Raw genomic sequence first — 20,588 nt, forward strand, 5'->3', positions numbered from 1 at the left:
CTACGAGCTCTTCACCATGTTCGTCCACAACGATAGCCATATACTCAAGCGCTCGCTCGTAGCAAAAGACGTGAACAAGCAAGATGCGTGCGCAAGCAGCTTTCTACCTGGCTCTGAGCTCCCTGCTACTGGCTAGCGCAGCCCAGGCTGATAGAGGGGCATCAAGGAAAGAACGCAGCTCCAGCGTACAACCGCGAGCTGTGCTGTCTCACGACTTGGATCGACATGGCCGCTTCAATCGAGTGACTCGGCGGAATGCTTCTTACGATCGGGCAGAAGCGGTGGAAAAGGACGTTGGGCTTGGCGGAGGCCAAGCTGCGCCTGGCTGGTCGCGCACTTCACTGAATGCCAGAGGAGATTTTGTCAAGCGCGACTTGCAATTCATCACGGATATGGCCGCCACAGACCCCGTCGGGGCTGCTCAAGCGGTCCAGCAGATTCCCTACCTTGCCAACAACGCATCGGGAGTGACGGATACCGCAGATGTGAGTTTGGCGCAAAAATTGCGCAAAAAAGGGGCGAGTCCTGACTCTTGTGAGCTACCAACACATTCATCCGCCACATTGTATGACAGCAACTGTGAGTGGTTGATGTATCGACGGTAATGGTGTTCCGATGCCTTCTCGTCCCTGACACTTTTGGCGTTCCGCTGCCCCGATGCGCGTTCGCGCTCACAGCGTAAGCGGCGATAGCAATGAAGCACAGCTTCCGTGGAATAATGCCACAGCTTTTATGTGAGCTGAAAGGTGCACGGATACAACGTCGTCATCTCTAGCCGCCATGCCTGAGACGTGTCGCTCGATGATCTTTGCAGCGCTACTGCTTCCACCAACATCTCTGCCGCTGGTGGCTGGACCGCTCTGCCCCAACAGCAGGGCTACGACCTGAACAGGAGCTGGGAAGTCGTACCGGGTGCAGTCATGGTGCGTCAACGATCAAAGCTGATTGCAAGGCATCCAGACGCTCACGGAGACCCTTCTTTCCCACATTCAGCCGTTCTACATCACCTCAGCTGGCATGTATCAACGCGAAAATGTAAAGCGGATAGTCGTCACTGCGCCTGGAAAACGTGAGTGGGCATCCGCGTTCGACGCAGACTGAACATTGTTTCCGCTCATGCTTCCGTCATTGTGCCATGGACAGCTAGAGACACTTGGCTTTATGCCAATCTAGCGCAGAACGCCGCCGCGGTCGTGTATAACAACCAGAGCAGTGGAGTCACAAACGGATCTGTGGTCATCGTCAGCCCTGCCTGGCTCAACGAGGTGGACCAGCAAGCGGGCAGCGTGCAAGGCAACGAACTGTACTGGAACGGCTCTGCGTGGGAGTATGGTGGAAATTCGGTCGGACCCAAACTGAACCACAGTCTGTCTACGTTTGAGGTGCTGGACTACTTTTTAGACTCGTTTTTCGACACTGCTCAGTGGCCAGCGCTGAGTTCTGTCACTCTCGTAGGTCAGTCGCCCTCGCTAATGATTCGGGATGATGCCCTTTGGCCGGCTACCTGACACGTTCTGCAATCATGCTTGTCTTTTTTGTAGGTCACTCGATGGGCGGACAAATGGTACAGCGCTATGCTACGCTCAAGAAGCAGAAACAGTACGACGACAATGTCTACTACTTTATTGGCGATCCGGGAAGCTACACTTGGCTTTCCAAGGACAGACCGTATCCTAACGCCACGTGCGATGCACAGGCACAGCAGTACCATTACGGTCTCTACGGGAATCAGACCAAGGTGATCAAGTACGCTCGCAAAGATGTGGTGGCAAACACGACCTACATCGTGCAGCGCTTTCTGAGTCGCAAGATACACATGGCATATGGTCTACTGTGAGGGTCTCACGCGCTGGCAAGCTTGGCACTGTGCGTCATTCGCTGACAGTGCTGTCCTCCTATTCAGCGACAACGGTGCTGGTGACACGCACTGCCAAGCGAGAGAACAGGGCGGGAACCATCTCGACAGGGGCTCCCAATTTGTCCTTTCCCTCGCGAATCTCACAGGCACCAAGACGCTCCCGCCCACCCATTCCGTCTCTTTCCTAGGTAACATCAGCCATCAAGACTACGCCGTGTACAGTTCAAATAGCTCCTTGCAGTTCCTCTTCGTCAACGAGTTCGGCAACAGGTATCCCGACATTGTGCCTTACAATCCTGGCGAAGCGATGAACGGCACAAAAGCCGTTCCGCCAAAGCGTCCTTACGACACGCATAACAACAGGCTCCTAGCGTGGAGCTTGTTCGGAGGCAGCATCGCCTTTGTCGTTTGCGTCTTCTCCATCTTGCCATTCATCTTTACAGATAATTGGAACGAAGAGGATTACAAGAGGGACATTGCCAGGTTGGCCCAGGTTGCGCAGTACCCTACCGGCTTCTCCTCGTTCGCTAAAGGCGTGAGCAAGAAGCACGAACCGCAGTTTTCGGACAATAGCATTGGCAGCCGACGAGGTCTGCTGGATCACAACACTAGTCAGCACAACTTGATCTATTGAGTAGAGGAACCAACATCGACTTTGGCGGCAGGCCCGCAAGCTCCCCCCTATACGAGTACTGAACCAATCTCGACATATTTTGTACTTTTTAGCCTCATTCCACTGCGGGCATTTGGGAATTTGACCATTTGCGCTGCCGGTGCAAGTCCTGCACAGCACTCTTGACTAGGTCATTGCAAAGCACTGAAAGTTGAACAAAAGCGTGTGCGTTTCATGCACGCTAGGCAAGCCGTAGAAACGCTGCGGGGCACGTCTACGAGAGGATGTACCCGCCATCCACGACTGCATCATAAGGGTGCCAAGTTAGCCTGCGTCGCAGCAACTCGCGCTGACTTGACACAGGTGGCACTCACCAAAGTCCGAACCGGTAGTGTACGTGGAAGCGTCGGAAGCGAGGTAAAGGTAGATGCCCTTTAGCTCGCGCGTATCGCCTTGTCTTCCCAGTACGGCCATCCTGTAAGCTTCTTGCAGTATTTGAGGTCTGGCTCCCATGTCGGTCTGGAAGAAACCTGGCGAGACCATATTCACCCGAGCGAACGCTCTCCATTCCCTAGCAAGGCATTTGCCAACTTGTTTGAGATGAACGCCACGCAGCCACATCACGAGCATCAGAGGCCGCTCATCAAATACGACTAGGAGAAAAGCTGCTGCCCCTCGTACTCACGCATTGTGCAGGCGGCTTTGGAAGCATTGTAGGCGCCCTGGTCGACTGGCACGTTGACAATGTGCGCCGACATGGAGCTGGTGATGATCAGGTTGCCGCGCCCTTGTTTTTGGAACACCTCTCCGGCAGCCTGATACATTGCAGCAGCAGCTCTTGGAAGTCAGCGCGAACCAGCAGAGCAAAAGCGGGGCTAGCTGCGCACTGCGGCGTCTCACCTTGGCGACGTGGAAAACGCCAAAGTCTTGGATGATCGCCGTTGAAGGTCAGTGCACGGCGTCGATGACTGCGTGTCACCCTGCAGCCCTTTTCGACTTGCACTCACAGTTGATATCAGTCTGATGATTGAAAGTACAGCGTATGAGCCAGGGCTGACCAGATCGAAGCAAAGAGATCATTGCCGCGCGCGCTTACCTGCTTATGGAACTGCTCTGGAGTCTGCTCCAAAATACCGCCCTCTATGCATACTCCAGCATTCGCGATCTGCAAAGTCAATGAGCGTCCAAACACCTTCAGAGAAGAAACGCGTAATGGCGACAACGCAACAGAGAGCCTTGTGCGCGCCCGCGCAGAGAAAGACTCACCGCCACATCCAGCTTTCCAAAATCCTCTACGACCTGCTCGACCGCTTTGCGCACCTCTTCCAGATCAGTGACGCCAACCTTGTACGCCTTGACCTTGACGCCAGTCTTTTTTGCCAGCTCCTCTCCCTTCTCGATGGCAGCGTCGTTGCTATTGTACCAAAGCGCAACGTCCGCTCCCGCCTCTGCCATAGCTTCCGCAGCTGCGAACCCAATGCCTGCCGCTGCTCCGCTGATAGCGACCACCTTGCCCTTCATGCTTGACGTGGGAGAAGGACAGCGTCAGCTTGGCGAGCATATGATTGGCTAGCCGGCTGGAGGGCGCGCGACTGACGAGAAGAGGTCGAACACATGGCTCGAAGCTACCTTCGGAACTGGGCGCGGTTCAATCTGCTTGGCTTCGGGATCATACTCCATCGACATGTTTGCGAGAGAGGGTGCTGAAGCGTAATTTAAAGGAGTTGGTGGGGGGACAAGGTTGCCTTGTGAGGAGACGATGAGATGCGCTCGCACTGCGACTGAATGAGGAGGATGTGATTGCAAGAAGTGCGAAGAAGCAAGCGTCACGATGGATGGTCGGATTGAAGATTGCGAATCAACCAGCTTGTCGGGTGCGTGCATGGCCGGCCACAAGAAAGAGCATCGTATGCGCAGCTTCCAAGAGCATCGTACCTGCAGCAGCTCGCTGATGTACGCTCGACTGTAACTGTCATGCTGCTTGTTGCTGATTGATTGCCCTTCATGATGTCAGAGAGACTCACGACTTGGCGATCGGTGTTTCGGTGGATGAGACGAGAAAGTCTTGAAGTGCAAAACGCATCGACGAGCAAGGTCGTCGACATTCCGTCACCGACACGCCGAGGATGCGAGTCCCGAGCCGCGACTTCGAGTCGTGATCACGAGTCGTCTGCTTGCCGCTGGGATGTATTTAGGGGTCACGTGACTGTGGCTGCACTCGAGATCGCGACTCGCATTCAAGATTCTTTGATTCATCGTTGCATGGCGTCATGAATAAGCCTCCCCCAGCAGCCTCCGCACATCTCGCTCCCCCACCTCCCAGAAGAGCGTGCCATGGGAAACTTGGTGCAACTAGAACTTCGATGGCCCGGCTGGCTGCAGCAAGTCTTGACAGTCCAATAATGAGTCGAGTGCGGAGGCTGATTGCGATGATTCACGATTCACGTGATCTCCATCCTTTGCGTCCTGCTGACTTGCGCGAGCGCGGCTGTGCTACAGTAGCCGGTAGCCACACGCGTGCATGCGCCTCTGCTGCATACAGCACAGCTGCGATCGAGGAAATTGCTGCGCGCGCGCGCCGGGGACGTTGTTGGCTTGGCTTGACTGTGTTCCTGTATCGCGTGACCATCTGGATCGCATCGCAGGCACTGCCGATGCATGGAAGCGGTCACGACGAGGCAGCATCGACCAGATAACGACGCATCAGACTCGTGACTCTGACCGCTCTGCACAGTTGGCCCGCCGCACGGGCTGTGCCGGAGTGCCGACGCGGGAGGAGCGGAGATTATTTTCAGGTGCACGTACGCGCGCAGCGGTATATATAGGTGATCGAGGGAATCACGGTTACTGCGAGTCAAAGTAAGTGCCATACACGCGAGCACGTTGGATATGCGATCGAGCAGGTATTGATGAATCTTGCCCACATTCCCTTTGACCTGTTGCGCCCTCATCATCTCTCGCTTCCTCCACGCTTGACTGCGCGGTCATACACCGGCTTCTTCAAAAGCGCAGAATTGTGCCTGCTGGACTGATTGCCTCTCCTCTGGCAGCAGAGGGCCCGCCCACCAGCATCCACAGCATCCGCTCGCACAGCTAGACGCTCAACCCAAGATGCCACAAGAAGATCCGTCACCAGCAGCCATAGAGGCTAGCAAGGATCGAGCAGCAGCTCTAACCATTCAAAAGAACTATCGAGGATATCGCACCAGGCGGTCTTTGGGCGGATGCGCCTTGAGCGCTGATGATAGGTGGGGGGATGCGGTGCTGAGGCTGAGAAGGGAAGGAGCGGGCAAGCAGAATGCTGAAGGATCGAAGAACAGCGCTGCAGATAGGTGGCGCAGAGGAGGATTGATGGTTGGGCAATTCGCTGGCAGTCCAGCTTCTGGCGGTGCAGAAGAAGGCAGCAAGGCAGGTGGTGAAGCAGGCGGTGGACAGGTTCCGGATGATGGACCTGTCAAGGGCGGTCCGAGTCTGCCTGATCCCGAGGAGCAAGAGGAACAGCATCAGCAAGAGGTCGGAAAGCACACTGAACCTCTTAGGGAAGAGAGTCACGGCTTGGTCGGCGACGTGCCAGGTGGTCAGAGCGATGGCAAGGTGGACAATGTGCCCAGCGTCGCCCACCAACACGAGTATGGCTTGAAGCTGCTGGAAAGATGGACCAGGGGCGCAAAAGCGCAGCAGCTCGTAAGTCGATGTATGGCGGGGGTGTGCGATCAGGAAGTCTTGTCCCCCTTCTGCTCACGTCTCTACACACTTGAACGAATTCCAACTCTCAGTCCAAGATGATGGAGGAAAGCTATTGGCTGGAGGGTATCGACGTGGACCACAGATACGGCAGCAATCTGAAGCACTATCACTCTGTATGGATGAAGGCCGATACAGATCAAAACTTCTTCTACTGGCTCGACAAAGGCGACGGAAAGCATGTGGATCTCGAAGAGTGTCCCCGCGAAAGGCTCGATAGCGAGAAGGTCACCTACCTCTCTGTGAGTTCGGGCAATCAGCGCATACGCCAGAGATACAATGATGCTGACAAGTGCACCACGTGCCTCTCTCTTTTGTGTGTGTGTTTCGGTGCTACAGGCCGAGCAGCGCTTCAACTACTTGGTTGACATCAAAGATGGGCGACTGTTCTGGCGAAGGAACGGCAAGGCAGTGGACACTTCTCGCGGCAAGCACAAGGATCTTGGTGAAGGGCGCGGCATTGTGGAGCTTGGTCCGGAGGAGCAAGAAGAGGAGGCGCGGATCAAGGCGGAGAGGAGAGCAGCGCGTCATGGCGATGATCGGCGCTCCAGCATAGCTTCACTGAGCTCCGAAAGCAGCAGCAGCAGCTCAAGCAGCGACGCGGACAGCGAAGAGCGAGCCGAGGCAAAGGAGGATGCAAAGCATTACGGCGCCAATCTGTCCAAGAAGGAGAGGAGGCTAGGTCTGCTCACCAGCAAGGGCTGGACCGATGCGCTGCTTCGCAAGACGGTAGGCGTCAACACCTGGATCTACGTGCTGAACTCCCGCCATGAATTGTACATTGGAATCAAGAAGACGGGTACCTTCCAGCACAGCAGCTTCTTGTATGGCGGTCGAGTGCTCAGTGCGGGTCTCATCAAGCTCAAGGATGGTCTGATCACGAGCCTGAGCCCGCTCAGTGGGCATTACAAGGCCAACAGCGGTGCCTTCAGGTGGTTTGTTGCATCCCTGCAGGCCGGAGGCGTGGATTTGAGCCACGTCTCCATTTCCAAGGTGCGTGATCGACAAACGCTCATGCGCCACTTTTTTTTGCGCTGACAAAATCTCCTGCCGCGTTGCCAGGCTCTCTTGGCCTTGATGGCGCTCGAGCAGTACGGCAAATTGACCAAAAAGACGAAAGCGAAAAAGGCGAGCAAGAAGGAAGACAAGCAAAATGCGATCATCGCTGGTGCTGGTAAAAAGAAGGACCAGGAAGCTGATGCGCAAGGGCAGGCATCGAGCGGATCTGGCTCGCGCGATGGTACAGCGCACGCTGCTGAGGTGAGAGCAGCGGATAGCGCAGCATCTGAGCAGACTTCGTTGGCACCGACGGAAGGAGACGACGAAGCTGCTTTTGAAGAGAAGCGCAAAGCGAAGCTGGAGAGGGATAGGCCCAGGACTCTATTCGAGCGGACTTTCGACAAGGCAGGACTTCGACATCAACAAAGAGAGACGCGCACGAAGAAGTACGCTGAAGATGCCGCTTCAGGAAGCGAGGGAGAGGGCGGCTTATCAAGGATTCTCTCAAGGATCAGCCTGCATCGGAGCCATGAAGGTGCTTCGCAGCAATCGTCCAGGAACCCTTCTCGCGCAACGACTCCAAACCCGCCTCATTGAACCCGATGAGGCTCGTTTGCGTCTCGAGCTTCGAACAGATACCTCTCTTGTGCCGAATTGGCGCATCTGGCTTGCCCTCTCACTCTAGACGCGCGGCCTGACCCTCATCGAACCTCGACTTCTCGCCTTTTTTTGCCAATGTTGTCACCACCGAATGCTGTCCCATGGTCAGTCTGACCTTGCAAAGGGATAAATGTACAGGTAGATGATGCGCGACTCTACGAGCTTCTGTCGAGGATTTTTCAGAGAGACTTTGTGGCCGAGAGGGACGCTCGAAGTCACCTGAGACTGACCTGCTTAGTGTACCACTGCAAGAAGATTGAGCAGTGGTGGTGAGCACCTGACTCGCAGCCAGGGAGGTGTGGCGTCCCATTTTCCTCACCTGGTGCGGCTCGCCCTCTTCGTCATAGACGACATTGTCAGAGGTGAACCCGAGCCTTGAACGCGTGATGAGAGAGGGACGTCGGACTTGCAAGTCAGCCCTTGTGCGCGAGACGCATATCCACGAGGAATTCATCGCTAGACTCACTTGTCGTAGAAGCCTTTGGCGATTACCTGTGCGCTCAGGACGAGCTCGACGCTTGGCAATGCTGGCTCGTTTGAATCGCCTTGCAGAACTTGCAGCAGCCAGTCCTCCACGGCCTGCATCATGGTCGAGCCGCTGTGAGCAGAAGGAGGAAAGAGAGCCAAGGTTTGAGTTTGTAAATGTCCTCTCTAGGCAAGAAGGATTGGCCGGCAACGATCCAGACGCACAGTCCTAGTCCCCTCGCCTCCTTGGCGATGGCCACTCTTGAGATCTTTGCCCCCGCTTTAGGATCCCCGCCCCTAGCCGTCTTTCTGAACGACTCGCTCAACTCGTCATCTTGCGGACTCTTGAACCCTGCTGGGAATTTGTCCCCCTTTTCTTCGGGCGAAGGAGGAATGGGATAGGGAGTGATGCGGATGGTGCCTTCTGCATGCTCCGGTGTGGATTTCTTGTGCAGGATGAAATGGGCAGAGATGCGCTCTCGGCTGGCGACGAGCAACACGACGTCAGCACAGACATTTCAATGAAGGGAAACTTCCTGTCGCGCGAACAGATGAAGGACATGATGGGGAAGTGTGGGAGGGACTTGAGGGATGCCTGACTCACTCATCCACATCCGTGTTCGGGTCGTACCCTTGCTCATCGCAGAACACCTCGAGTCTCACCGCGAGCGCCTTTTCCACCATGGCTCTCGTAGTGCACAGGCTAGCTGTGTACTGCGACGTTACCGCCTTGCGACCTTCGGCGGATGTGGGTTTGGCATCGCTTGTGACGATGCCTTGACCCGGCAGTGGAGATGCTTCTTGCGCCGTCATCGCCTCTTGACGTAATATTTACGCCGACGTCTATAAATTCCTCTGCCAAACTTGCTTTTCTGTCCGCGGCAGTGAGAATCATGTACTGGCGTGTGCTTCGTGATTGTCCTGTGATGAGATTGTTTCGCCTAGCAATCAACCATTTCGAAAGGCTTCCTCGCCAGCATTCCTGCACGTATGGTCGCTACCCAACAGCATGAAAGCTTCCTGGGAGCGGGAGCGCTCGTCCGGCGGCGAGTGCGGTCACGTGCAGAGCGTTGGCGGGGTTGGCTCGAGCGCGCGCAGCATGCAAGCGCGTCAAGGGCTGCATTTGGCCCGGCTTATCACGCTCAACAGGCGATTAATCGTCCCCGCACGGCACACGCACACGCACACGCACACGCACACGCACACGCACACGCACACGCGCACGCCACCAGCAGCCATGCGAGCAAAAAGCTCAAGTGGCTGCGATGACAAACGCGATCATCACCAAGCTTCGCCGTGCTTTGACGCTCTCACAGTCACGCCCACGACTCTTTACTCTTCATCAACGCATAGACCAGGCACGGCTTTTCTCACGCGGTGCTCTTTCCAGCACGAACACGGCATAACACATCGCAGCGCAGAGCACACAAGCATGATGGAGCCTACCACTCACCCCACCCACCCCCCAAAGGATGACCCATTCACCGCTGAAGAGCTGGCAAAGTACGACGGAAAGGATGAGAATGTGCCGGTCTATGTTGCCATCAAGGGTTAGTCACTGTCATGCGATCGAAGGGGTCCGATCGAGGAAGCCAGAGATTCAGATTGCGAGCGGCTGCAACAGAAAGACTTATTGCCCGCATCCATCCACCATCCACTCGACGCGCTCAGGTCAGATCTTTGATGTGACGCCAAAACGAGAAATGTACTGTGAGTTGTTGCGATAAGATCACGTCAAAGCCGCACGGATGCGTTCCGCCTGACACATCAAGATTCCAACTTTCTATCCCAACATGCCGCGCTTCGGGCAACTCGTTTTCCTAACACGCAGCTCCCGGCAAGGGCTACTCGATCTTTGCGGGTAAAGACGCATCTCGGGCTCTGGGCATGTCCAGCCTCAAGGCCGAGGATGCTAATGCGGATTACAGCACGCTGGACGAGAAGCAGATGAAGGTGCTGGATGATTGGGTGAGTGACAGTGCGAGCGCACGCTTTCAGGAACATAGGATGTCGAGATGGAGGTGGGGCACTTGTCGATTCTGATCTCACATCGCGCCTCGCCTTGCGTCGCTCAGGTCGCCTACTACACGAAGAGGTATAACATCGTCGGAAAGCTCGTCAAGTAGGTCTACACGCACGCAGATCGCCATTTTGCAGCACGCTTAGACAATGGGAAATGTGCAAGGAGGGGTCAGGGATCTAGAATTGTCCATGTGGAGACTTGCTCCATCGTGCAGTTCATACCTCCATCTACTGCAGCTTTTGCATGATCATGTCCCATACATCTAGCTCAAGCGCGGCGTCCTGCGCGAATGGAATGGATCGCCGAGCACAGACAAGTGAGCGATGAGCATTCTCCTAGGTCGGGATAGCAAGCACGCCCTCGGACAGATGCACTCACGGCAACGGTGGTCTTGAGAGGCTTGTCCTGCTCCAGGGCTTCTGCGAGCACAGTCCATTCGGACGTGTATGCGTCGACAAAGGTGGGCCGAATCACCCTTTCCTGGTAGGAGCCAGGAATAGCTGGATCGGCCTCCCTGATGATGATGGTGATAGGCAGACCTTTGACGAAGGGCGTGTCGTACTGAAGCTTGATGATACGTTTGGGCGTAAATACTTCGATGAATGAATCAAATACTGAAAGCGATGATGCGGGGTCAGACGAGATGAGCGCCGACGTCCTCTGATCGCAGCAGAACCTTCCTGACTCACCGCCAACGCCGTGCAAGCCAGTCTCGAAGCTGACGGCAAAGCCGCCACCTTGACCCTTATTCTTGTATCTAAAGGCGGCAGTGATAAAGTCGCCCTTTTCGGTGGTATGGGCAGCGTCGCATCTGTCTGGCAGGCCACCAAAAGTTTCCCTCATCAGGCTCAGACTGTGAGATCCAACGCTGGCGAGCCACCTGTACGCGCCAACCAGATGCGCCGAGGAAGCCGTCTTGGTACCCAAAAAGGCTTGATGCTGCTCTTCTGCTTTGGCTTTTTTGTCATTTGCTGCGCCTGCGGGGATGTCCTCCACAAATTTGATCGGGGATGTTCCGCTACGAGACGGGTGGGATCCGCAGTCGTAATGATGTCAGCAAGGAGACCTAGCTGTATCTCGCAGCATTGGCGTGCTCACCTCTGAGCTACGAAGAACTCGTTTGGGCCGATCAAATCGCGAACGACGGCTGCATGTGGTCGAATACGTTGACAAATGAGCGAATGTCTGCTTTGCATTGGCCATGACATGACAGGAAGTGTCCCTCCCTCACCGTACTGCACAGGTCCAGACTCCGCTACGAGCTGCTTGAAGATCTCAAAAGCTGGCGCATAGCGTCTCATGTAGGCCACGTTAACCTGCACGCCCGCCTTCTGCTCAGCATCCTGAATTCTCTCTGCATCTTGTCGCGTAAGACACAACGGTTTCTCGATGAAGACGTGCTTGCCTGCGTTGATAGCGGCGACTGCATGATCGCCGTGATACTCGTCTGCACTAGCGATCAGCACCAGATCCACATTTTGCAGCTTCACTAGCTCATCCACCGTCGCGCAGGCTTGGGGCACGCCAAATTTGCTCGATGCGTGCTTGGAAGCGGCCAAGGACAGATCTGTGATGGCTGTCACTTTGTAGAGGTGAGGCAAGAGCTGAAGCGTCGGCAGATGTACCACTTGCGATACTTCTCCTGCGCCGATGATGCCCACGCGGATGGGAAGGGTAGGTGCAGAAGTCATCTCGGTGAGTCTTGGAACGGTGAGGTCTTGTTTGCCGAAGTGATCCGATGGGCAGTGGAGTGTGAGGGAGCGAGAAAGGCAGGATGATCCGAGGTGGACACCCTTTTATAATCGAGGTAGCTCTCCTCAAATTTCCGCGACACGGTTTGCAATGGGGGCAGCGTCCGATGGCAACAGGTGTGTGGGATCGGTAGCCGAAGAGCCCTGGACAAGTGCGCGCGTCTTGATTAGTGTGCCTGTATGCGCCGTTGCGAAGTCACTCTCGGTCTTTTAGCGGCGTCTTGGGGCTGAGATCCTCGAGTGTGGGGCAGGTATGTTGATGACTGATCAAGCGAGTGCCCGGAGATAACCAAGGCACAGGTGTCCAGATGACGCTCAGAATGACGCTGATGAGGATGACGCTCGAAAGCCAAAGTGACGTGCGTGCATACACGATATGACGCTCACAAGATGGAGCTAAGCAATTAAGCTGCATGGAAGGTCGTGCGGCGTGCCACGAATTGACGTGCACGCGCAGGAGAACAGCGATCACGTGTCACTGACCTCCACCTCGAAATTGGTAAGCGGGCAAAAGAGGGGAAAGTAGAGGCGGCTGCGCTCCCGCTTGCGCGAACTGCATCTTCCCAACGACCACTCATGAACTTTGGGCAAACATCTTTTCTCCCATCGTCCTTTCATTCCGGCTTTCGCTGCGCTCTTCCGTCCGTCGGCACGTTTACGGTCTTTCACGGAGCGCATCACCTCGTTCGTCACCTAGGTCGTCGCGCAAGATACGGCCCTCAAAGATGATCGTTGCGAGGTCAGCACTCAGAGCGGTACCCGCCGCCTCTAACGCGGTCAAGGCTGCAGTGCCGCCCACGGCCCTAGCTCAACGTCATGCTGTTGCCGTGCAGACTTCACAATCGATGACGTGCTTATGCACATGGTCCACCCGCCACGCTTCCACCTCAACATCCACCTCGAGCGGGCAGAATGGCGATGCTGCGAGCAGCAGCTCGACCAAGCCGAAAGGGACGCATGCGCACGCTTCATCGGCGTCTTCCTCTAGCGACGCGCCCCGCAAGCCATTTGTAGCGCCACCTCCACCAGGCTCATCCTCTTTTCACGTCAGGACCCTGTTTCGCGTGCTGGTTGGGGCTGGCATCTTGGCGACTGGGTATGGCCTGTACGAGTACTATGCCATGTTTCAAACTTGGCCAAAGGAGATCAGAGGCACTCTTCGAAGCGCCGTCAAGCTTCACAGGCAGGGTGAAGCTCGACGAGCTGAGATTGCCTATCGATCGTGAGTGCATTCGGTCGCACCTTTGCTCGGTGACGACGTATTGTCAGATGTCGCTGAGAAATGCCCCTCCCAACATCTCTACAGCGCCCTGGCCCTGGCTCTGAAGATGGAAGGTGGTGAGCTGGGCAAAGATGCCAACTTGAAGATCAGCGGCATCTCAATCGCTCTCGGCTCGCTTCTAGAGGAGCATGAGCAGCTGGTCGCAGCGTACGACGTGTACAACGATGCGCTCGCACGACTGCGAGACGAATCGACGGGCGCCAATAGCGGTCCCGAGCGCATGAGAGCTGTGGCCATTGCGCAAAGACTGGGTGACTTGGCGTCGACCACAGAGGTATCGGCGCATTTGGCGCAGCAGCCGCATCTTGGAGTCACGCAGCCATCCGACGCTCAGGATGCCGCTGAAGCGCATCTGGTTTGGTCAGTGGAGGAGCTTCTCCGTCTATCGGTACCTGACGACGTTCGAAAAGGCGTACTGCAGGCGACGTCCGACGAAGCGTCCGCCGGAGTCACGCTCTCCGAGTTGCAGCTTCCTGCTTGGGTTCAACCGAGCGAGCTAGGAGCCAGTCTTGAAGCGCTTGCCACTCTCTATGCGAATCGAGGCAGGGCAGAGTACGCTGCGCCATTGTACCTGCAAGCAATATCTCTCCTCTTGCCTCCTCCAGAGCAGCGCAAAAGGAATGCGACCGCGGCAGAGAGGTGCCGCGCTGCAGTGATGATGTCCAACCTCAGCTTGATCTTTTTGCAAGCTGCTCCAAAGGGCGCGGCAGGAGAGGAGGGTCGATCGCAGGGTAGAATCTGGGCTGAAAAGGGTCTGAGCATCGTAGAGAAGACGAACGCGATGGCTGGCTGGGCAGGCGAGAAGCCAAAGGCGAAAGTGGAAGGCGGACAAGATGAGGAGCGAGTGAGGCAGGTCAGGGCGGAATGCGCAAGTGCAGAGACTACCTTGCTCTTCAACCTGGGATTTATGAGCGAGGTGAGTCATCCATCAGACCAAGGTTGGCACGTGCCAATACGCTCGCGAAGCTGAATTTTTTTTTGTCGCCTCATTGCGGATCTCGGGATGCGCCCACAGCTCGCTTCTGATCCTTGCCAAGCGCGCAAGTACTTTCAAAGGGCTTACAAGCGAGCCGACGATAATGGATTGCGGGAAGCTAGATCGCACGCAGCTGAAGCGCTAAGCAGGCTTGAACGGAGCGGATCGCTGAGCTAATCTAGACATTGCATCACTTGCTATCATCACTTGATTCTGCGTAGGGCAATACGAAGTCGTAAATGGCAAGTCCAATGCGAAAGAGGCTTGGGATGGCTTGACGTGCAATCAAAGCTTCTGTGCAGCCTCGTAAGCGCTAGCTGAGCTCTGTACCACGCACGAACGATTAGATGACGACGATTCAGTTTGCGAAGTGATTTGAGCTTTGCCAGGAAGCAACTCACCTCTCCTGGCTTGACACCGACGCTGGAGAGCGCGAGGCGGCCTTGGCCATCGACGACGAAATGGCTGCGTTTTCAGGAAAAGTGTTGGTTCAGCACAGAGACTTCGCTCACCAGTGCGCATTGAAGCCACCCCTTACCTGCGGGCGGTCGAGGACTTTGAGCCAGTTCTTCAGACAACGTTTACGGGGCGTCATGTTAGTTTGTGGAGGTACTTGGAGCTCTCTACCGCGGTGGATCACTGCACTGACAAAGCTCCAATGAGCTTGCGCTCTGGGTCCGAAAGCAGAGCGTAGGGAAATGAATTTTTCTGGAGGACAATCGTGTTTTGCGGTCAGTCATGGCGACCTCTCGTCGTTCCTGACACGCGGAGAGGACGTGCAGGAGTGCCTCACCTCTTTCCAGTTCTTCAAGGGAGTGGCGTTGTCGTTGCTAAGACCATAGACCGACACTTTGAGCTTCTGAAATTTGCTGTAGTCGTCGCGATAAGTACAAGCTTGCTTGGTGCAGCCTCCCGTGTTTGCCTGAGATCCGAAGAGGAAACAAGGATCAGCACGCACGACAAGTTACGCAGTAGCGACGAATCGTCTTGCGATATGCACCTTTGGATACCTGTCGATGGTGTGACAGTGGCAAAAGAGCAAGAAAATCAGTCACCGCTTTTCGACGTGTATGCGCTTTCACGGCAGACTGACGCGAAGATGACGGCCTTCTTGAGAGCGGACAGCTTGACATCGTTGCCAGCTTCATCCTTGAGCGTGATTTCCGGCAGCTTGTCGCCGACTTCGAGCTTCGTCTTGCCGCTGCTCGCCTTGGACTCAGCAGCATCAGCAGCAGCAGCTGTGCCATTCGTCTTCTTCTCAGACTTGGAGCTCGGCTTTGGCTTTGGCTTGTCCTCTGTCCCTGATTCTGGAAGTGGCTGTGGCGCTCGCGCCTTTGTCGCCTTGGATTTGGAAGCAGGTTTGGCGTCGCTCGTGGACTTTTCATCATGCTTCGCCCTTTTGGAAGCCGAAAGCTCGGCAGTCTTCTTGGCTTTGCTTTCCTGCGCCTCGCCACTTTCGGAAGCGCGTTTCTTGCCCGCGATCGCACTCGCTGCAGCGGCCTTGTCTTTTCCAGCGGATGCTGGAGGTTGAGAAGCGATTCTGGCCGAAACTCGACGCTCGGTCGATGCCGAGCCTTCGATATCTTTCTTTGGCGCCATGATGGGCACGAATGATTGTGCGTCAAGAGAGAGGGAGAGGGAGAGAGCGGTCGCGCGTTCGAGTTGAGATGGTTCGCTGTCGCCCAATGTTGCACCTTTCAAATGGATGAGGTATTCGCGAACTCAAATCTCGCCTTCTTGACTTGCGAACTTTGCGGATGATGGTGGATGCATGCATGCATGCCTCTCCTCTTGCTTTTGACGGGCAGCGTGGTCGAGTGGACGACTGAGCAGTTGGAGTAGTAGATGATCACGCCACGAGCAGATTAGCGGATGACACGAACACACCTCGCCTCGTGAGAAGAAAGTCCGCTCGCATCGCGGCGCGCTTCAATTGGGTTATTGGCGCGGTGCTGGCTGACGCCATGATGGATATACGCAAGCATTCAGATAAAGCGGTAAAGCCCGCCGCGCCCGCATGTGCTGATTGATGTTGACCACCAGTAGTAGCGGCTGCTCCTGCGCGACCAGCATGCAGTCAACAAAGCGAGCCTTGGGTCGCAAGCATGCAGCATCAGTCAAGAGTCAAGACCTTGGACTTGAGACGCGAAACATGCAACAACACCAAGTCACAATTTGGAGACACAATCACACAGAAGTGTGCATCGATGTGCGGCTAATGGATACGAAGCTTGCCAAGCTTCGTTTTCTCTTATCGATCGCGTGTGCATTATGGCTACAGCCGGACGGCCTTCACATTATTGCTCAACTCACGACTGCAGAGCCGCAATCAACGGCCTTGCTCGGCTGTCTCACGCAGACGCACGTCTTCCCTCCCGGGCGTGTGGCCTCACATCGTACACCTCCATCGAGGCTCGTGTATACCATGCAGCCATATAGCAAATGGGGCCACGCACGCGCTTTGCCTTTGCCAGTCGTGAAGGGTCACAGAAGGGCTTGCTCGAGTCCAAGGCGCTCGCTCATCCCCCTCCTTCAAGGCCGCCGTCATGGCGGCGAGTGCCTTGGGCGGTCGAGAGAGCACGCGGTACAGCTTGATGCATGCCCGGGGAGAATGATGCAGAGGAAGCATCCAGCAGCTCATCGCTTTGCTCTCCTCTTCACATCCACGATTACAGTCGTGAGCGTGCGCCCCTCTGTGGTAAATTTGGTGATCTAGCTAGCCAATCACGCTCCTGTGCTGCCCTCGTGGTCGAGATGGCGACGCGACAGGTGAGTCAAAAGTCGTGAGTGTGGGTACGTCTGAGCCAAAGGCTCGGGGCACCCTAAACCCCGCAGTTGGCGCAGGGCGAGGCCGTGCTGCTACAGCTTCCGAGGCGTTGGCATGCAGCTATCGCTCTGCCACGGACCTGACCAAGGTGTTCAGCCTCGGCACCCGCTCGCCTGCACGCTCTCGGCCAGCTTGGACATGCGATTCCTTGCCAAGTCGCTCGCCGGCAGACGGCTCGCTCGCGTCGTCAATCGGCACCACTGCGTGGGCCGCCGCCGTTGGCTGCCACAGAAAGAAATTTTGTCTATTCGTATATCGTACAGAATGTCTCTCTCCCCTCGCTGTGCATGCCAGTCCGGCTTCGTCTTGTGCAGATGCCGCTTTACCAATGGCCGCGCTGACGTCCACGTTGCTTCTGAAATTGCATAGACGACCTAGCTTAGCTGTCACCGGGCTCGTGGCTCGGCTTGTTGCCGTAGGCCGCTTTTTCTTCTCATCTTCGGTTTGCCCCATCCCCTGGCTTCTATGCTTACATTGCTCCCCGCTGATGATTCGATCACCTCGATCCGACGACTCTGCTTTCTGTGACGTTCCGCCAGCCAAATGGGCCATCTCTACATGTGCTTGCTCAGCCTAGCCAAGTGGTAATTGATCGTGGACTTGCTAGGTCTGTTGCGATTAGCCTGCACACGCGCAGGGTCGTTTCAGAGGGATGAGAGATGACAGTCAGCTTCTGTGAAGCACAAAATACGATCCATGTGATTCGAATCAGTCATCAGAGGACAGCACCTGACCGATGCAGCGCAGCATCCCGATTCCGAAGTGCTGCTGAAGATTCCGCATGCGACGCTTCCGACCACCCTCCAGCCACGGACGTCGAGGCAGTCTTAGAAAGACTCACTTTGCCGCTGTTCATGCACTGTTGCAACACCTTTGCGCTGGCCGCGCAAGGTCCGATATTGTTGGTGTCTTGCGAGCTGGCCCAGCAAGCCAACATGGCTGCGAATTCTGCGGCGCATGGAGCTTGAGCGACCTCTTTGCGAGGTCGCACTTTGAGATTGTGCAGCTTCATGCTGTCCCAGACAAGGCAGAGCTAGCTGCACGCTCCGACTGCGCTATCAATCTGCGCGGTGGGCTGATCGATGTGGTGACAGCGGTTTGCGCCCAGGATGCGGGCAGCCAGTGAATCGTGATGGTGGACGTGATGTGCGTGGTCTGTCATCTCGAAAATCACGGAATCAAGAATCTTGAATAAATAAATCACAAATCAAGAATCACGAATGATCTTGCCCTCTCGTACGCACGCGAGTTGAGATCACGTGACGTTGTGATGACCACGCGACGGGATCCGCCGCTGCTAAGCTCATCATGCGACGCCGCGCACCGATCCTACCTTCATCAATCGGACCAGCCATGCGTCTGACGACCTCAAGAGTTCATTCATCGTCAAGCCTTGTCACCAAGTCAAGTGAATCATGTTGAGCCTATCGTGTATGCTTCGATGCAGACACCCGATGCCGAAGAGGATCTGTCCGCAAGCCTGCGCTCACGAATGCAACAGCCGTGCGCAAGTGGATGCTTTATCAAAATCGTCACACTGGATTCAAATTGTCATGCTGGAAATCTAGATTACCTACAAGACCTGCTGATCTCGTCGAGTGGTCACGCGTGTGATCGGAGGCTCGATGTTGCGCTCTCGGTCCTCTTGTCCGAGCTTCGAGCAAGACCCTAGATACCACCGTGCGTAGCGCGTAGCTGAGTGCGTACTGGTTGTGTGCCTAAGCTGCCCGACTGCTCGAGCATCGCCAAGACTGTGACTAGCCCACCCACATTGGCCCCTCACGAAATTTAACGCGACAGAATCCTTCGCCGAAATTAGCAAAGCGCTATCATTTTGAGCTTTATGTTCCGCTGCGGGGCCGAATTTTTAATTGCTGTGACTCTCACAGCAGCTCGATCACGATCCGCTCTTGACTGACCACAGGCTAAACGCCAATCAAGAATCAGGCGCCGACGTCAGGGTGTTACAAATTCTATCGCCTCACATCTTCGATTGGTCGATGAGAAGCTTCTTCACGGCGTGCCACCTTGATTGCTAGAAAGAATCACGTCAAGGAACGCGCGCTCAAGCCTTCTTCGCATGCAGCAATTAGGGGAGCAAGGCGGAACGGAATGGGCGCGCGCATGTTTGTCACCTCGCCGCGCTGCTGGCAATCTTGAATCAGAATGAGGCGCAAAGATCTGATGCGGCGCACATCACGCCATGTCTCCTCCGCAGCCACATTTAGAGGAGAGGCACGCTACAATCAGAATGGACAGGCACCTAGGCTGTACAGAACGAACGCTGCAAGCCTGTTCGTGCAGACTAGCTGTAGCTAGGGTAGGACTTTTGCAGCAAGTGAGCCATGCGAGCCGGACAGCCAGCATGCATGCATGCATGCAGCATGTGTGCCTCGATCCCAATTCCGATTTTGATTCAGAACCCCGCAGCCGCCCATGCACCGCAGGTACAAGTGTACAGATCGAAACACAGCGAAGCAAGCAAAAACGGCGCTAAGGATCTGCTGCATGCATGCACCCCGGCCGGCTTCTGCGATGCTGCTGCACGCCTTGCTTGCTGCGTCTCGCCTTTTGTCGCTTTTTTGCTCTACCCCGGCACGTTAATCGTGCTCTTCCGAACAAGACAAGAAGTTCGATCGTCAGGATCGAACAGTCATGAGAACGAAAGTCATGAGTCAACGGGACGCTCAGAATGAAGGACAGGAAGCCCAAACACTATTCACATTCGTGAGATTAGTCGAAAGCCCGCACCCTGGACGCGCCCTGGATCAAACCAGACCAACGTCAGTCACGTGGGTAGTTGAGGAGCTGGCCAAATTATGCCATCAATCAAGAAGAATCTCGAATGAAGGACCCATCACGGACTCAGGCTCACCTTCAGTCACTCCTTCGGTCCACCGCAACGGCCGAGCTCCTTACGAGACTGCGCCCATGTATAGCTGCTGTACTAGTCGCCTCCTGGCTGGTGCGTTCCATCTCCCCTTCATTTTGTATAGGTGCTCGCCTGCCAGGTCGAATGAGCAGCTCGTGTATATCGGTGCTATGATGAACGTAAATTCAAGATTACAATAAGTGGCGGAACGGGATGCGTTTGGATCAAAAGCTTGTCAAATTTCTGCTTGCGCCTGTCGCTGGGCGTCGGAGTCTGCTGATTGTCGTCCGAGCTGGTGAGCATCCAGCTTAATTGGGCGTACGACTTGCTAGCTCATTAATTTTGCTTGTGCTGTGATGCAGCCCCGCAATCTGGTTTAATTGCGCGATGTGTGCGATCACTTGGCTTTGCAAAGGCGGGGAAATGCAATCATCTCGATTTGCATGAAGGCTTGTTCCCTGCGGCGTGTGATGCCTGTCTGCACGCACACACAGTTATGCGTGCATACACACCGCTGC

General features: G+C 55.5%; 13 protein-coding genes across 13 annotated transcripts; 7 read left to right on the forward strand and 6 right to left on the reverse strand.

Moving 5' to 3' along the window:
- Window positions 1-374: 374 nt before the first annotated feature.
- Window positions 375-866, forward strand: IE81DRAFT_322654 (hypothetical protein). Its single transcript, XM_025513701.1, has 2 exons — window positions 375-734; window positions 815-866. Exon 1 carries the CDS (start codon window positions 393-395, stop codon window positions 603-605), a length of 213 nt encoding a protein of 70 aa, XP_025370300.1. The 5' UTR covers window positions 375-392; the 3' UTR covers window positions 606-734; window positions 815-866.
- On the forward strand, window positions 849-2,492 carry IE81DRAFT_289026 (hypothetical protein; the record flags this gene model as incomplete). The annotated part of the gene is made up of 5 exons (XM_025511800.1): window positions 849-923; window positions 994-1,069; window positions 1,144-1,455; window positions 1,542-1,833; window positions 1,904-2,492. Coding segments are annotated over 5 exons (1,344 nt in total), but the record flags the coding sequence as incomplete, so codon positions are not given.
- A 253-nt stretch (window positions 2,493-2,745) lies between these two features.
- On the reverse strand, window positions 2,746-4,175 carry IE81DRAFT_365961 (NAD(P)-binding protein; the record flags this gene model as incomplete). Its single annotated transcript, XM_025516970.1, has 8 exons — window positions 4,069-4,175; window positions 3,738-3,993; window positions 3,568-3,636; window positions 3,479-3,491; window positions 3,372-3,397; window positions 3,157-3,286; window positions 2,846-3,061; window positions 2,746-2,774 (listed from the first exon to the last, which is right to left on the reverse strand). The coding sequence occupies exons 1-8, from the start codon at window positions 4,155-4,157 to the stop codon at window positions 2,746-2,748; spliced, it is 828 nt and encodes a 275-aa protein (XP_025370302.1). The 5' UTR covers window positions 4,158-4,175.
- A 1,123-nt stretch (window positions 4,176-5,298) lies between these two features.
- IE81DRAFT_97818 (hypothetical protein) lies at window positions 5,299-7,266 on the forward strand. Its single transcript, XM_025517800.1, has 3 exons — window positions 5,299-5,330; window positions 5,484-6,145; window positions 7,026-7,266. Exons 2-3 carry the CDS (start codon window positions 5,583-5,585, stop codon window positions 7,090-7,092), a joined length of 630 nt encoding a protein of 209 aa, XP_025370303.1. The 5' UTR covers window positions 5,299-5,330; window positions 5,484-5,582; the 3' UTR covers window positions 7,093-7,266.
- IE81DRAFT_312463 (hypothetical protein) lies at window positions 7,102-8,122 on the forward strand. Its single transcript, XM_025512459.1, has one exon. It carries the CDS (start codon window positions 7,293-7,295, stop codon window positions 7,809-7,811), a length of 519 nt encoding a protein of 172 aa, XP_025370304.1. The 5' UTR covers window positions 7,102-7,292; the 3' UTR covers window positions 7,812-8,122.
- IE81DRAFT_340885 (hypothetical protein) lies at window positions 7,980-9,329 on the reverse strand (the record flags this gene model as incomplete). The annotated part of the gene is made up of 6 exons (XM_025515626.1): window positions 8,944-9,329; window positions 8,565-8,822; window positions 8,341-8,472; window positions 8,194-8,248; window positions 8,105-8,119; window positions 7,980-8,039 (listed from the first exon to the last, which is right to left on the reverse strand). The coding sequence occupies exons 1-6, from the start codon at window positions 9,150-9,152 to the stop codon at window positions 7,980-7,982; spliced, it is 729 nt and encodes a 242-aa protein (XP_025370305.1). The 5' UTR covers window positions 9,153-9,329.
- Window positions 9,330-9,674: 345 nt separating this feature from the next.
- IE81DRAFT_322659 (cytochrome b5) lies at window positions 9,675-10,643 on the forward strand. Its single transcript, XM_025513702.1, has 4 exons — window positions 9,675-9,889; window positions 10,011-10,049; window positions 10,171-10,307; window positions 10,415-10,643. The coding sequence occupies exons 1-4, from the start codon at window positions 9,775-9,777 to the stop codon at window positions 10,463-10,465; spliced, it is 342 nt and encodes a 113-aa protein (XP_025370306.1). The 5' UTR covers window positions 9,675-9,774; the 3' UTR covers window positions 10,466-10,643.
- On the reverse strand, window positions 10,487-12,166 carry IE81DRAFT_97902 (NAD(P)-binding protein). The gene is made up of 3 exons (XM_025517801.1): window positions 11,461-12,166; window positions 11,052-11,380; window positions 10,487-10,976 (listed from the first exon to the last, which is right to left on the reverse strand). The coding sequence occupies exons 1-3, from the start codon at window positions 12,051-12,053 to the stop codon at window positions 10,630-10,632; spliced, it is 1,269 nt and encodes a 422-aa protein (XP_025370307.1). The 5' UTR covers window positions 12,054-12,166; the 3' UTR covers window positions 10,487-10,629.
- A 514-nt stretch (window positions 12,167-12,680) lies between these two features.
- Window positions 12,681-14,653, forward strand: IE81DRAFT_322661 (hypothetical protein). The gene is made up of 3 exons (XM_025513703.1): window positions 12,681-13,335; window positions 13,420-14,311; window positions 14,411-14,653. Exons 1-3 carry the CDS (start codon window positions 12,839-12,841, stop codon window positions 14,546-14,548), a joined length of 1,527 nt encoding a protein of 508 aa, XP_025370308.1. The 5' UTR covers window positions 12,681-12,838; the 3' UTR covers window positions 14,549-14,653.
- On the reverse strand, window positions 14,454-16,333 carry IE81DRAFT_322662 (AhpC-TSA-domain-containing protein). The gene is made up of 7 exons (XM_025513704.1): window positions 15,465-16,333; window positions 15,372-15,381; window positions 15,165-15,293; window positions 15,021-15,079; window positions 14,910-14,939; window positions 14,773-14,836; window positions 14,454-14,695 (listed from the first exon to the last, which is right to left on the reverse strand). Exons 1-7 carry the CDS (start codon window positions 15,968-15,970, stop codon window positions 14,657-14,659), a joined length of 837 nt encoding a protein of 278 aa, XP_025370309.1. The 5' UTR covers window positions 15,971-16,333; the 3' UTR covers window positions 14,454-14,656.
- IE81DRAFT_97960 (hypothetical protein) lies at window positions 16,186-17,173 on the forward strand. Its single transcript, XM_025517802.1, has one exon. The coding sequence runs from the start codon at window positions 16,401-16,403 to the stop codon at window positions 17,085-17,087; it is 687 nt and encodes a 228-aa protein (XP_025370310.1). The 5' UTR covers window positions 16,186-16,400; the 3' UTR covers window positions 17,088-17,173.
- On the reverse strand, window positions 17,173-18,087 carry IE81DRAFT_98001 (hypothetical protein). The gene is made up of 2 exons (XM_025517803.1): window positions 18,040-18,087; window positions 17,173-17,871 (listed from the first exon to the last, which is right to left on the reverse strand). The coding sequence occupies exon 2, from the start codon at window positions 17,748-17,750 to the stop codon at window positions 17,259-17,261; it is 492 nt and encodes a 163-aa protein (XP_025370311.1). The 5' UTR covers window positions 17,751-17,871; window positions 18,040-18,087; the 3' UTR covers window positions 17,173-17,258.
- On the reverse strand, window positions 17,473-18,351 carry IE81DRAFT_322663 (hypothetical protein). The gene is made up of 2 exons (XM_025513705.1): window positions 18,040-18,351; window positions 17,473-17,821 (listed from the first exon to the last, which is right to left on the reverse strand). Exons 1-2 carry the CDS (start codon window positions 18,208-18,210, stop codon window positions 17,753-17,755), a joined length of 240 nt encoding a protein of 79 aa, XP_025370312.1. The 5' UTR covers window positions 18,211-18,351; the 3' UTR covers window positions 17,473-17,752.
- Between the last annotated feature and the right edge of the window lie 2,237 nt (window positions 18,352-20,588).

The sequence above is a fragment of the Ceraceosorus guamensis genome (genome assembly GCF_003144195.1).
Source record: "Ceraceosorus guamensis strain MCA 4658 unplaced genomic scaffold IE81scaffold_22, whole genome shotgun sequence".
Taxonomy (NCBI): domain Eukaryota; kingdom Fungi; phylum Basidiomycota; class Exobasidiomycetes; order Ceraceosorales; family Ceraceosoraceae; genus Ceraceosorus; species Ceraceosorus guamensis.

What these genes read in the sequence shown, in the direction of transcription:
- IE81DRAFT_322654 (XM_025513701.1), top strand. Translation starts at nt 393, where the DNA reads ATGGCCGCCACAGACCCCGTCGGGGCTGCTCAAGCGGTCCAGCAGATT.
- IE81DRAFT_97818 (XM_025517800.1), top strand. Translation starts at nt 5,583, where the DNA reads ATGCCACAAGAAGATCCGTCACCAGCAGCCATAGAGGCTAGCAAGGAT. An exon ending in TGGACCAGGGGCGCAAAAGC is followed by an intron (nt 6,146 to 7,025) that starts GCAGCAGCTCGT and finishes GGTACCTTCCAG; the next exon opens with CACAGCAGCTTCTTGTATGG.
- IE81DRAFT_312463 (XM_025512459.1), top strand. Translation starts at nt 7,293, where the DNA reads ATGGCGCTCGAGCAGTACGGCAAATTGACCAAAAAGACGAAAGCGAAA.
- IE81DRAFT_322659 (XM_025513702.1), top strand. Translation starts at nt 9,775, where the DNA reads ATGGAGCCTACCACTCACCCCACCCACCCCCCAAAGGATGACCCATTC. An exon ending in GGTCTATGTTGCCATCAAGG is followed by an intron (nt 9,890 to 10,010) that starts GTTAGTCACTGT and finishes CGACGCGCTCAG; the next exon opens with GTCAGATCTTTGATGTGACG. An exon ending in GCCAAAACGAGAAATGTACT is followed by an intron (nt 10,050 to 10,170) that starts GTGAGTTGTTGC and finishes CCTAACACGCAG; the next exon opens with CTCCCGGCAAGGGCTACTCG.
- IE81DRAFT_97902 (XM_025517801.1), bottom strand. Translation starts at nt 12,053, where the DNA reads ATGACTTCTGCACCTACCCTTCCCATCCGCGTGGGCATCATCGGCGCA. An exon ending in GAGTTCTTCGTAGCTCAGAG is followed by an intron (nt 11,381 to 11,460) that starts GTGAGCACGCCA and finishes CCCGTCTCGTAG; the next exon opens with CGGAACATCCCCGATCAAAT. An exon ending in TGGCTTGCACGGCGTTGGCG is followed by an intron (nt 10,977 to 11,051) that starts GTGAGTCAGGAA and finishes CATCGCTTTCAG; the next exon opens with TATTTGATTCATTCATCGAA.
- IE81DRAFT_322661 (XM_025513703.1), top strand. Translation starts at nt 12,839, where the DNA reads ATGATCGTTGCGAGGTCAGCACTCAGAGCGGTACCCGCCGCCTCTAAC. An exon ending in GCTGAGATTGCCTATCGATC is followed by an intron (nt 13,336 to 13,419) that starts GTGAGTGCATTC and finishes ACATCTCTACAG; the next exon opens with CGCCCTGGCCCTGGCTCTGA. An exon ending in ACCTGGGATTTATGAGCGAG is followed by an intron (nt 14,312 to 14,410) that starts GTGAGTCATCCA and finishes ATGCGCCCACAG; the next exon opens with CTCGCTTCTGATCCTTGCCA.
- IE81DRAFT_322662 (XM_025513704.1), bottom strand. Translation starts at nt 15,970, where the DNA reads ATGGCGCCAAAGAAAGATATCGAAGGCTCGGCATCGACCGAGCGTCGA. An exon ending in CGCAAGCTCATTGGAGCTTT is followed by an intron (nt 14,940 to 15,020) that starts GTCAGTGCAGTG and finishes CGTTGTCTGAAG; the next exon opens with AACTGGCTCAAAGTCCTCGA. An exon ending in AAGTCCTCGACCGCCCGCAG is followed by an intron (nt 14,837 to 14,909) that starts GTAAGGGGTGGC and finishes CTGAAAACGCAG; the next exon opens with CCATTTCGTCGTCGATGGCC.
- IE81DRAFT_97960 (XM_025517802.1), top strand. Translation starts at nt 16,401, where the DNA reads ATGTTGACCACCAGTAGTAGCGGCTGCTCCTGCGCGACCAGCATGCAG.
- IE81DRAFT_98001 (XM_025517803.1), bottom strand. Translation starts at nt 17,750, where the DNA reads ATGGCCCATTTGGCTGGCGGAACGTCACAGAAAGCAGAGTCGTCGGAT.
- IE81DRAFT_322663 (XM_025513705.1), bottom strand. Translation starts at nt 18,210, where the DNA reads ATGAAGCTGCACAATCTCAAAGTGCGACCTCGCAAAGAGGTCGCTCAA. An exon ending in AGTGCATGAACAGCGGCAAA is followed by an intron (nt 17,822 to 18,039) that starts GTGAGTCTTTCT and finishes GCGCGTGTGCAG; the next exon opens with GCTAATCGCAACAGACCTAG.